The sequence below is a fragment of the Salvelinus alpinus genome, chromosome 22 (assembly GCF_045679555.1).
Source record: "Salvelinus alpinus chromosome 22, SLU_Salpinus.1, whole genome shotgun sequence".
Classification (NCBI taxonomy): domain Eukaryota; kingdom Metazoa; phylum Chordata; class Actinopteri; order Salmoniformes; family Salmonidae; genus Salvelinus; species Salvelinus alpinus.
This window is the reverse complement of record NC_092107.1, coordinates 4,535,119-4,547,950: the sequence shown is the minus strand read 5'-3', so window position 1 is coordinate 4,547,950 and position 12,832 is coordinate 4,535,119. Positions and strand designations below refer to the sequence as shown.

The 12,832-nt window shown below is 42.5% G+C and overlaps 1 protein-coding gene across 4 annotated transcripts in view; it reads right to left on the bottom strand.

The window, feature by feature from the left end:
* LOC139548831 (LIM domain kinase 1-like) overlaps window positions 1–12,832 on the bottom strand; it is a 74,881-nt gene that overhangs the window by 55,816 nt on the left and 6,233 nt on the right. For 2 of the 4 annotated variants that reach the window (XM_071358698.1, XM_071358703.1), the window contains exon 2: window positions 11,554–11,653. In XM_071358698.1, the coding sequence (XP_071214799.1) occupies window positions 11,554–11,653 (100 nt within the window). Of the gene's footprint in view, window positions 1–519; window positions 715–1,192; window positions 1,320–11,553; window positions 11,654–12,832 lie in introns of those variants that run through there. The other 2 variants (XM_071358701.1, XM_071358699.1) reach the window with 2 other exon arrangements.

The window sequence follows — 12,832 nt, the reverse complement described above, 5'->3', positions numbered from 1 at the left end:
AGACAAACAAACAGAGATTGTATAGAGCACCACACCAGTGAACACATACTATCACATTAAAAGGGACACACAGTAGAGACATGGTCCAAGTTCATAAACACATAGCCTCACAAGCATTGTTCAACTTCATTTTGGAAATTCACATTGTTCAAAGTCATCTGTAATATTTCTGGTCACGAAAGTGAGAAAAGCAGACATGGAAACGAGGTTTAAAAATAAGGAAATGATTTCACAGGTCCACCCAAACCACCCTTCTGTCTAGTCTGCGATGCTAACAACATGCTATCTGCTATCACTTCTCCATTAGTAAGCAAATGCATCCAACTCTAGTCGAGTGAACGGTATTCATGACTAAACAGGGAATTTTAAGCAAGTTGTTTCAATGAGTAGATGTAGAAATACAGGAACATAGTTCAGGAACTGCAACCAAGAGGAGCCAATTACCCCAACAACTCCACTACATACCATACAACTGCCCATCCTAGCCTTTACGTACATCCACCCAACAAAAGGACTTACTTCTTGCCCTTGATGTGATTCCTGTATCGCTGGTCCCTTCTCAACATGTCTCCCTTCAGAGACAAGGCCTTGCTATGACAGTCAGGAAACATGCTCATCTTAACAGCAGCGTATTGAACAGATAATCTATAGAGAGGAAACCTGCCGCTACTAAACCACACCACCACCACCACACAGCAGCACTGTCACAACCATGAATATCTTCCTCTCTTTCTCTCACGCTGCAGCTGCATTCTGGGGCCTCTTTTTTCTTTTTTAGTCATGTGTTTCCTGTCCCTGCCCTCGCTCTCGCTCTCCCAGCTTCCTTTGGGAGTGGTGGTGACCCTGTGACATCATAGTCTTTCCCTTCCCTCCTCCTCTTCCCTCCCTTCATCCCTCTGTCTGCCAGACGGCTGGCCTCTCAGTCAAATACAACTGGCTTCTGACAGTCAGTTAACTACAGCCAGCTTCGCATATTCAACCAAAGTGGGATAAAGGGGCCCCTATCTTCCTAGCCAATACTACTCAATAAAGGGACCCCATCTACCTTACTCATTCTACTCATTTCCATGTTACGCTATCTGATACCGCACACAAACACATATCCTATTCATCAAAGACTATACAAGCTAGCAGAAAGTACATTTCTCAATCGAATAAAACCCCTTAAAAGTGTCTGTTTCAGTTTACCAACCTTTTCCTGCGACTCTGGTTCCATTCCATTTTGGATGGAGGAGGGAGGAGACGGAAGCCCCTCGGCGAATCAGGTGATGGTTTAGAAGGAGATAACATTTCCTTTAGCCAGTTAAGACGATCCTTGAAGAGGAGTCGGTGTCCTAATAGGAATCCTAACAATTCAGGTGATCTTTACAAAGGAAATGGTGTCTCTTTGTTAAGAGCCTCTGTGGACAACCTTGTACTACCGCAGCACAGAAAGAAACTGTTTTAGGCAAGACACAGAACAGACCTATAAGGATGAGCATACTGGTCTAGCACTGGTACTTTCAAGTTTCACTTCCTTACTGATCCCTTTACCAAATCCCTACTTTCAAAACACAAGTTTCACATCAGTGGCATGGTCAGGAGGGAAAGGCCACAGAGCCTAACAATTCAAAACAAAGAGAGTGGGTGTCTTAAATAGTTGCCACAGAGCCATACAGTACAGCTATAGTATACACTATTATATAATACATCATTATGTAGTGTTAAGGATTTAATCTGCTGTGCTATCCATCAGTTACGACAGATCATATCACATGAGCACCATTATACCACATCAGTAATATGAAAAATAACACACTGATGTCTAAGGCCATGCAGCGAACAGCTTGAATCCTCTTTCTAACCCCCTTCTGGCACATCTTTTAAGATAAGTATAGCGGTTATAAATACGGTATATGGCTATTTACAGTGAATGCATACATTTTAAAAGAGGTCGTTTAAGATGAGTCCTCGTCTTAAAGAGGCAGAGACAAAGAGAGAAAAAAGAGAGAGAGACAGAGAGAGAGAAAGAGAAACAGAAAAGAGAGAGAGACAGAGAGAAAGAGAAACAGAAACGAGAGGCAGAGAGAGAGAAAGAGCGAAGAATGTGCCTTAAGAATGGAAAGGCTCTGGGGGGTTTCTGTTGCATGTCCTTGAGAAATTTACTTCTTTCAGCCTTGGAAGTGTGTGTGTGCGTACAGGACTGTGTTAGTGTGTGTGTCTGTGTGCATATACTGTATGAGCATACATGTCTGACCAGCCAGGTATTGATTGAACCTGGATCGTCAGTGTGGCGCAAGACCGTGTTAGCAAGGGCTAGGTATTTGCTTTTGGAGATGACCCAAGTCTTCAGGCAAGGTTACACATCACGCATTGCGAATATAGTTTACCGAACCACCTACATGTTTGTGTGTGCGGCGTGTGTAGGAATATATACAGTACTGTACAGTATTTGTATGTGTGACCTGCAGGGTTGCCAATGTGCTGACACAACAACAGAGCTTGCTGTCCGTTTTTTGGCCCTTGGGGGCAGCAGAGCAAGCTGGCAGAAACAGTTACAGGACCTCGCTCTCTCTCTCAAGAGAATATAATTTGTCTGACTTTTGATAGTCCATGAAATGATAACTCCTATGAATGAGTATTTGAGTAATTTCGTTCTATTAAAAAAGAAGATATGACATTAAAAAAAGTTAACTCGCAAAGAAGGGTACTTTCAAAACAGGTAAATGATGATAGCATTGTGTGTATGAAAAGCATATGTTTTTTTGACCCCTGTAAAGAGACATACCATGTTACCATACCATGTTATTGTTTCTGCAGAGTCAATATCTTTCTACTGTACACCTGTGGTGTGCGTTCCCAACTTCCCAAGTGTCAAATGTCAAACACTAAACTCACTCCATCTACATTACATTCAACTCCATTCAACAAAGGGCATCCAATCCACCCAAGAGCAAATTCTCCTTAAAAGTCCTTCCACTGAGGGCTATCCAAAGAGTCAAGTAGTAGAGATCCAATTCTTGAGGGAGAACTGAAACATCAGTCAATGCCATGGATGCCTGCCTAACAGACTCAGTACACTACCAGAAGGAATCTTGTAAACTGGACTCTATCATCGATTGTAACATAAAACGCCTCTCTCTGAGTTCTGGGAGTGGGGTCAACAGCAAAATTTCCTTACCGGCTTTTAAAAGCATGAATGAAAACTCAATAAAGCTAAAGCATGGTTCTGAGCGGTAGGCTCCTTCACTGGCAGTGTTTGGGGAGCACTTTAGCTCCCCTCCTCCATGGGTGCTTTGTGGTCTCTGGTTTCTCATGGTGAGCCCTGGGACTGCCCCATGCTGAGAGAGTTGGAGGATTGACTAATAGGAACGTGTTGCTCCGTGAGAGTGCCACAGTATTTTCCCATGAAGCTGCTGTTCCTGCTGCCGCTGGCTCTGTGAACAGCGCACACACACATCACTGGCGTTCTGTGAGGACCATGGAGTTTTTCCACCCCTGAGAATCCCAACAGCCTCCAAATAATCCATTCCAGCTATTTTCCCCCATTTAGTTTATTTTTATCTGCCATTCTAGCACTCACTGAGCTTTCAGTTCTACTTTGGGATCAACTAGCTGACGGGATGGTTGGAGTGTGTTTTCATGATTTTCTCATGTTTAGCCCTAACCCTCTTTTTCCTTCTGTGTTGCTTGAGGGGAGTAGGGGGACGCAGGCGGCTTTCCATAGACGTCTCCGATCAGGAAAGCCATCTTAACCCCCCCCCCCTTTTTCCCTTTACCATGACAATCCCTCCCTCCCCAAGGAGAAGGATCAGAAATCTATTACCTCCATATTCTAGACAGACAGGGAGAATTAGAATGTGTGACAGCATGCATGTTAACCCTTAGCTATTCTATCTGAAGGAAGCAGTTACTGTTTTTTTATTTGTTGTGTTATTGAACGGATAGGACGGTGAAGGGAAGACAGGAGAGAAATGCAAGTCAGAAAGGCAGTGTGTGGAAGTCGACAAGCCACAAGTTACACAGTTGTAGTAGTGGTAAAACGTGTATCTGACTTGTATGTCCCAACAGGGTCGATGACAGCCAGGTCTTCTCAAAGTAACATTCAGTAGAGACTGAAGGAGTTCTTACATTCCACCCACACAGGGCTCAGGTGTGAATTACATTTGGCGCATCACCAAGTGTGAGAGAAATGTGACCTCTTTTCTGTCCTAGCCTCTTCGCAACATACATACAGTGGGGCAAAAAAATATTTAGTCAGCCACCAATTGTGCAAGTTCTCCCACTTAAAAAGATGAGAGGCCTGTAATTTTCACCATAGGTACACTTCAACTATGACAGACAAAATGTGGGAAAAAAATCTAGAAAATCACATTGTAGGATTTTTTATTAATTAATTTGCAAATTATGGTGGAAAATAAGTATTTGGTCAATAACAAAAGTTTCTCAATACTTTGTTATATACCCTTTGTTGGCAATGACAGAGGTCAAACGTTTTCTGTAAGTCTTCACACACTGTTGCTGGTATTTTGGCCCATTCCTCCATGCAGATCTCCTCTAGAGCAGTGATGTTTTGGGGCTGTTGCTGGGCAACACAGACTTTCAACTCCCTCCAAAGATTTTCTATGGGGTTGAGATCTGGAGACTGGCTAGGCCACTCCAGGACCTTGAAATGCTTCTTACAAAGCCACTCCTTCGTTGCCCGGGCGGTGTGTTTGGGATCATTGTCATGCTGAAAGACCCAGCCACGTTTCATCTTCAATGACCTTGCTGATGGAAGGAGGTTTTCACTCAAAATCTCACGATACATGGCCCCATTCATTCTTTCCTTTACACGGATCAGTCGTCCTGGTCCCTTTGCAGAAAAACAGCCCCAAAGCATGATGTTTCCACCCCCATGCTTCACAGTAGGTATGGTGTTTTTTGGATGCAACTCAGCATTCTTTGTCCTCGAAACACGACGAGTTGAGTTTTTACCAAAAAGTTCTATTTTGGTTTCATCTGACCATATGACATTCTCCCAATCTTCTTCTGGATCATCCAAATGCTCTCTAGCAGACTTCAGACGGGCCTGGACATGTACTGGCTAAAGCAGGGGGACACGTCTGGCACTGCAGGATTTGAGTCCCTGGCGGCGTAGTGTGTTACTGATGGTAGGCTTGTTCGTTTGGTCCCAGCTCTCTGCAGGTCATTCACTAGGTCCCCCCGTGTGGTTCTGGGATTTTTGCTCACCCTTCTTGTGATAATTTTGACCCCACGGGGTGAGATCTTGCGTGGAGCCCCAGATCGAGGGAGATTATCAGTGGTCTTGTATGTCTTCCATTTCCTAATAATTGCTCCCACAGTTGATTTCTTCAAACCAAGCTGCTTACCTATTGCATATTCAGTCATCCCAGCATGGTGCAGGTCTACAATTTTGTTTCTGGTGTCCTTTGACAGCTCTTTGGTCTTGGCCATAGTGGAGTTTGAACTTGTTATCAGTATAAAAGACACCTGTCCACAACCTCAAACAGTCACACTCCAAACAGGTGCCATTAATACAGGTAACGAGTGGAGGACAGAGGAGCCTCTTAAAGAAGAAGTTACAGGTCTGTGAGAGCCAGAAATATTGCTTGTTTGTAGGTCACCAAATACTTATTTTCCACCATAATTTGCAAATAAATTAATTAGAAATCCTACAATGTGATTTTCTGTATTTCTTTTTCTCATTTTGTCTGTCATAGTTGAAGTGTACCTATGATGAAAATGACAGGCCTCTCTCATCTTTTTAAGTGGGAGAACTTGCACAATTGGTGGCTGACTAAATACTTTTTTGCCCCACTGTATTATGAACACACACACACACACACACACACCCTACCCCCTCCCTTACCCCCCATCGAAAGCCAGCACTGTGGAGTAGCCAGATGTGTCTCTCCCTCTCATCTCCGGCCCATCTGTATACTCTCTGACTCTCACACACACAAACGCATGCACACACACAAAACTCCAAAACCCTTTTTCAGCTCTCTCCAGTGACCCAGATGTCCTCATCCTCAGATCTCCCGTTGGGTCATCCAGCAGTGGTGTGAGTCACTAACGCAACACCAAGCACCCAGGCCAATGTTCCACACAGAAAAGAGAAACCCCACTAGCAGACTTAGCAGAATGAGAACAGTGGATAGAGGATACAGGGGACAGTTTTTACAGAGAGAGCCAAGTTCAGACTAAACACACAGCATCTGACTAATGGATGACACACTGCTGACTACCAGCAAAGGGATTCAAATGGACGCAGATCATATGCTGTGACAAAACCTATGTGCATGTATAGGCCATACATATAGCACAACAAAACACAAACAACTACAAGTGCATGGTATAGTTCGCAATATGGGCCAGTTTCCAAGATCCAGTAATACGTGTCCTGGAAACCGGCCCAAATGGTCTACTTATGAGGTTAATAAGCGGTGGTAGAACAAGGTAATAACAGTGCCTGTGTGGGTCATTTTTAATGATTTCTAAATGAGAAACATATCAAAGAGATATCCTCTGAGTGTGACAGGCTGATCTGATCTCCTGCATCCTGAAACTAGGTTTGTCAACCCAAGAACAGAGAGTGTAAAACCCGAAAATAAACTAAAGAGACAGGGTGGGAGCAATTATGTAAGCAAGACGACAACAACAACAGGCAGTGTCCTATTAATAACATCCCATTCTTCAGCGGGCACACTGCTTTCTGGGAAAAACGGTCTGGTTTTCAAGCAGAGTGAAACAACTTCACCAGCCCCTGAATGAATTAGTTAGTATAAAGGGGAGTTGCACAACCATGGAGGGCTGATGTTTGTCATGGTCTGTTGCATCACATACTGTACATATAGAACAACAGCATCATTGGGCGGAGGGAGGTTCTGTGGCCATGTTAAGTTCAAGTTTAGGTCAGTGATGGGGTGTAGATTAACTAAGTACAACTACTCTCGTTACTGTAATTGCGTAGCTTTTCTGAGAACGTGTACTTTTGTTTGTATTTTTCAAAGTCAGTAATTTGATTTCTACTTTTTACTTCTAAATTTCATTAAAATAACAGTACTTCTACTTGAGTAGGATATTTCAGTACTTTTTACACCACTGGTGAGCGAGTGAAAGAGGGCGATTGAGAGTGAGGTGAGTGAGTGAGGAAACGAGGGAGTGAGAGAAAGAGTGTGAATGGATGAGTGAGTTAATGTCAGCCAGTCCCATGGACAAGTAACAAGTAACAGAGGGTTGAATGAGGGATTGAATGGGTGAAATAATTTCTGGAGTCTGAAGTATATTGAAGTCTGGCAGATTTATTGTTTATGCACTTAATTTTGTACTGCTTTTTTATTTATCAATAAACATGTATTGCTTTGTATGTTTGACTTATTTTTTTAAATGTTAATAATATATTTTTGACAAATCCTTTTTAACATACAGATAGATGCGCCTTGTTGCAACTCATAAAATAAATTAACTTTGTTTTTGCTCTCTTCCTTTTTCAATACAATGCATGGAAAAGATCATGTGTAACAACGTTCAGGTAACCTTAGCAAAATTAGATAATTATCAAGGTCAATGTTGCTATTTTAAAAGTAACTCAATTTTAAATTAGCTACTATTTACTAGAGTTATTTTTTTACACCAGTTATTTGACTTCTTCTTGAGTAAAATGTATTTCAGTACTCTTTCCACCTCTGGTCAGTGATGAGGTCAGTGTGAGGGAGGACAGGGGAGGGGATGTCTGATCATGGAGGCAGAACCATCCTATGACCAGAGAGAGGGTTGATAGACATTACAACTCACATACTGAACTCCAAGGACCTGGATTCTCTATCATGTAACTTATTCTATAGAGCTTACATCATTCCATCATATTGGCTACAAGTATGGACATTTGGCAAAGGGTCAGGAGATAAACCAAAGATCTAGCGCACTAGATTTAAAATGGGTGAAGAAAAACTGGTATTGGATGCCATGCATTGTACTGATAAAGATCCCATTAAAAGTCTGTTCACACTATGTGTGCGTGTGAGCCTCGGCACTGAGCTACTCTGGAAACTATAAAGACGACAGAGCGTTGAGTGACAGCCAACCGAAGGGAGCAGATGAGAAAGAGTGTATGGACGTCATGGGTCGCTAGTTGCTACTGATGGTTTACTGACATTTTACAGAGAATTTAATGCTGGTGGAGGTGTGAAGTGTAGGTCATCCCCATGTCTGTATTCTCTCCTCACCTCATAAAGGTGTCTTGATAATAGGGCATTTACAGTAGGACACACACACAGGGTTGGATCTATTTGACTAACAGAGTGTTGTTGTTGTTGTGCAGATAGAGTCTCCAGGTAAGACTCCAGTCTTTTCCCTGACGACAACCAGAAACAACTGACCAAATACAGGCATGATGGGATATTGGGAGAGAACCAATTAACAGAAAGCGTGTCACCAAAACAAAAAAAACCTGGATCATTACAGTTAATACTGTAATACGTTTTATTCTAATACTATTGGAAGGAGGGAGAACGTGAGGAATGAAGGGAAGGAGGGAGAGTGGTTTCTCACAAGCTTACGACTTATCTAGTTAAAGTGGAATGGACAGCATTAACTACTTTGCAAATATGAAACAGACAATCATAATATCGGTCAAAAATAATCCGTTTACGCTACAAAACGAACCTAACACTACATGACGTACACGAAGGCATTGTTGGCAGAATAGATACATGCAGTTCAATGCATGATAAATATAATTCGCCAATAGATTTATTTTTAGTCCCATTAATATTGCCATCATTTTGTAAATCACAGCTGGCCAGGTACATTGTTTGCTGCCTCCATTCGTGATGCTTAGGACAAAAAAAAGGACGGATGTAACTAAGGCTGGGAATGTCAATACAATCAAACTAGCAAGGGCAATGATCACAAGTCAGTCATAACATGGCTAATATACTAGCGTATCTATTTATGTAGCTAAAAACACAGAACCTAACATTAGCTAAATAGCTAGCTGGCTGCTAGGAGGATGTCATGTCATTGGAGGAGTGGGTTAGTGACTGACTTTTTCCCCTCGTATCGTTTTCTCAGCGGCTACACAGCTAGAGAAGCACGTGTCATTTGGTTAGCTAGCAAGAAATGTGAATAGCTAATGTTAGCTAGTTGAACGACTGTTATCCAGTTAGCATATCTCTTGCATTCGAAAATTCACTCTGGCTAGCTATCTACTCCGACTTCAGAGCACTCGTCTGAGTGTGCCAGAGCGCAGAATAACTGATGAATTTACGAACGCTGAATATGACCGGTTAGTAAACATACGCAAAAAAAGTTATAATTAGTCATGAACGCTGTTCCCTCTAAGCTGCGCACGCTCGCAGTAGCTCCGAGACTTCCGCTGCGCAGAAATATCAGCCCACAGAGAGAAAGAAGCACAATATTGAACTTCACTCAACTTTCTAAAGGCAGTGGTCACCAAGCGGTCGATCGTGATCGACTGATTGATTTTCAAGGCATTTCTAGTCGATCGCCAAACATTTATGTAAAAAACCTAACGATAAAGCCTTGTGTACCTATTTTTTTTTTTTATTCGTCCCGGGCTGTTGGTGGTAGGTGCACCCGATTCAGCTGCCCTGAGCGCCGGGCAGACGAACTGTTGCCATTTTGAACCATTTCATGTGTCTGAAGGTACGAACTCTGCCTCCCCGGCGGGCCCAGAGAGCAAGTGAAGTGCACTATAGGCCTACCGCTGGACAATCGGATGGCTCAGATGACCGTGTCAGCAGTAACGTAGCAGGCATAACAGAAAGCTACAGCAAAGTTGATACTGTGAGATTTCTAAACTTTTAAAACCATGACTAGAGAGAAACTGTCAACGAATACAGCAAAGAGCTGCTGGTTTTATGAGAGAGTTCATGTTTCAGTTCTTACTCAGCACTGTCAACACTTTGTATTCAACACTTTTATAAGCCATAGAATGCACGTTCTTCCTACTTCCCTTCAGAGCTATAACAAGCACTGCAGCAGTAATGAATGAGTAGGAAAGTATAGCTGCAGGCTTGCATTGTTGTTATTATTAGCGGATTGGGTCTTAGTTCACTTATAGTTCACTTCCTCTGTTCATAGGAATAACAGCACGAATTTGTGCATGAGGCAGAGATACTGCGGTGTAACTTGAGTTTCACCATCAGCTGGAAGACCGTGTCCCTTTTTGGTCAGACTCAGTGGAGGAAAGGGAAAGCGCAGGGATGTTGAGAGGCAGACCCTCAGTCTGATGCTCTCTCCCTCCGCTGAGACTGACCATCAGATGCAGGAACCATCAGCCCAGTAAAATAAAAGTTAATCATTTAAATGTATGCTCACTCAGATTTGCTTCAAAGGTAATACAACAATGGATCTATTACCGGTGTGATCATATAGCCTACCTCAAATGTTGAAATATATATATATTTTTTTAAATGGCCTTGCCAACAATGTATTTACAGGCCTATTGATCAAACAACCATAAAAAACATAGCCTATGTTTTTTATGGTTGTTTGATCAACAGGCCTGTAAAGTTCCCAAATATAAGAGGACACGTGTGGTATTTAGCTACATATTTGCAGAAATCCATACAAGTGTAATTTGTGGCTTTTGACGAATTTGTCCTAATGATCTAAAGTCACGCTGTTGCAAATACCTGTAAACACACAGTCCAGTTCAAAGTGAATGATGGCAGGCCTTTGTGGCAAATGGCTTGTTTGCTTAATATCAGAGGATATGCCATAGCCTATCCTCTGATAGGCTATGGCACACCGGTCTGCGTAGACTCCGGTCCTGGATGAGACAGATGTTTTCATTAGGTTTTATTTCTGCAGTGTCTATTAATTGTCCAAATGCACGGACATTTTCCCACTCTATATTGCTACCATTTTTTTTTATTTTTAACTTAGAATGTTTGGGAATTACATATGCTAAGAGATTTCATGTTGCTAAAATGCTGTCAGTTCCACTTTCAATAAAAAAAAGTACAAAACTTACGAGGTCTTAAAAAGGAATAGTTTAAAGTGGGAGGTTAAAATAGGTAGAAAACTGCAAGCATGTGCACAAACAGGTTCAAAGCCCACCTTGAAGTTTACATGGACACACTGTAATGTTACAGACACTTATAACAACACGCTCGATAGCTAGCACTCCCTAGCAGTGTAAGAGATATGTGTTCAATATTGTGATTGGATCAATAAGCATTCCAAGCAAGCCCCCAAGGAGAGACATCAAACAAGTATGGTTGACTGGAATCCACCGTTAATCAGTAAAGTTGGGGTAAATATCTGAGGAGGAAGTGGGAGTGTGTGTTTAGTTAGTACTGGAATGCTAAAAAGTGCCATTGCAGTAGAATCATACACATAACCTACTAATGTAGTGAGTTAAGAAGGATGTAGAGCAATAATGTCACCTGAAAAAAACAGAGATCTAATTTCTCTGTCAAAAACAAATCCAAAACTGGTTATGAATAAGACAAGTAGCATGGATATCAGTTGTCTGTCAAAAGATTGACAGGAGAAGAGACTGACTGATCAGTGAGAGGAGACTGTTTAAGCAGCACTCACCTGAAGCATACGGTGTGCCAGTCATTGTTGAGTGCCTGGAGATACTGTTCATCATAGATCCGTTGTCTGCATCCCGCACACACGGGCAAGCTTCTGCCAGCTGTAATACATGACACACACACAGTTAGTGGACAGATCAAAGGACAGCATGTGCGCTAGCTTCACAGTTTGCATGGCTCATATACAGTGCATTCCGAAAGTATTCAGACCCCTTCCCTTTTACCACATTTTGTTATGTTACAGCCTTATTCTAAAATTGATTAATGTTTTTCCTCATCAATCTACACATAATACCCCATAATGACAAAGCGAAAACATGTTTTTAGAAATGTTTGCAAATGTATACAAAATAAAAAACAGAAATACCTTATTTACATAAGTATTAAGACCCTTTGCTATGAGACTCAAAATTGAGCTCAGGTGCATCCTGTTTCCATTGATCATCCTTGAGATGTTTCTACAACTTGATTGGAGTCCTCCTGTGGTAAATTAAATTGATTGGACATGATTTGAAAAGGCACACACCTGTCTATATAAGGTCCAACACTTGACAGTGCATGTCAGAGCAAAAACCAAGCCATGAGGTCGAAGTAATTGTCCGTAGACAGGATTGTGTCGAGACACAGATCTGGGGAAGGATACCAAAACATTTCTGCAGCCTTGAAGGTCCCCAAGAACACAGTGGCCCCCATCATTCTTAAATGGAAGAAGTTAGGAACCACAAAGACTTTTCCTAGAGCTGGCCGCCCGGCCAAACTGAGCAATCGGGGGAGAAGGGCTCCAGAATCTAATGGTCACTCTGACAAGGCTCCAGACTTCCTCAGTTAACATGGGAGAACCTTCCAGAAGGACAACCAATCTCTGCAGCACTCCACCAATCAGGCATTCATGGTAGAAGGAAGTCACTCCCCAGTAAAAGGCACGACAGCCCGCTTGGAGTTTGACAAAAGGCACCTAAAGGACTCTCAGACCATGAGAAACCAGATTCTCTGGTCTGATAAAACTAAGATTGAACTCTTTGGCCTGAATACCAAGTCTGGAGGACGCCTGGCACCATCCCTACGGTGATGCGTGATGGTGGCAGCATCATACTGTGGGGATGTTTTTCAGGGGCAGGGACTGTGAGACTAGTCAGAATCGAGGGAAAGATGAACAGAGCAAAGTACAGAGAGATCCTTGATGAAAACCTGCTCCAGAGCGCTCAGGACCTCAGACTGGGGTGAAGGTTCACCTTCCAACAGGACAATGACTCTAAGCACACAGCCAAGACAACGCATGG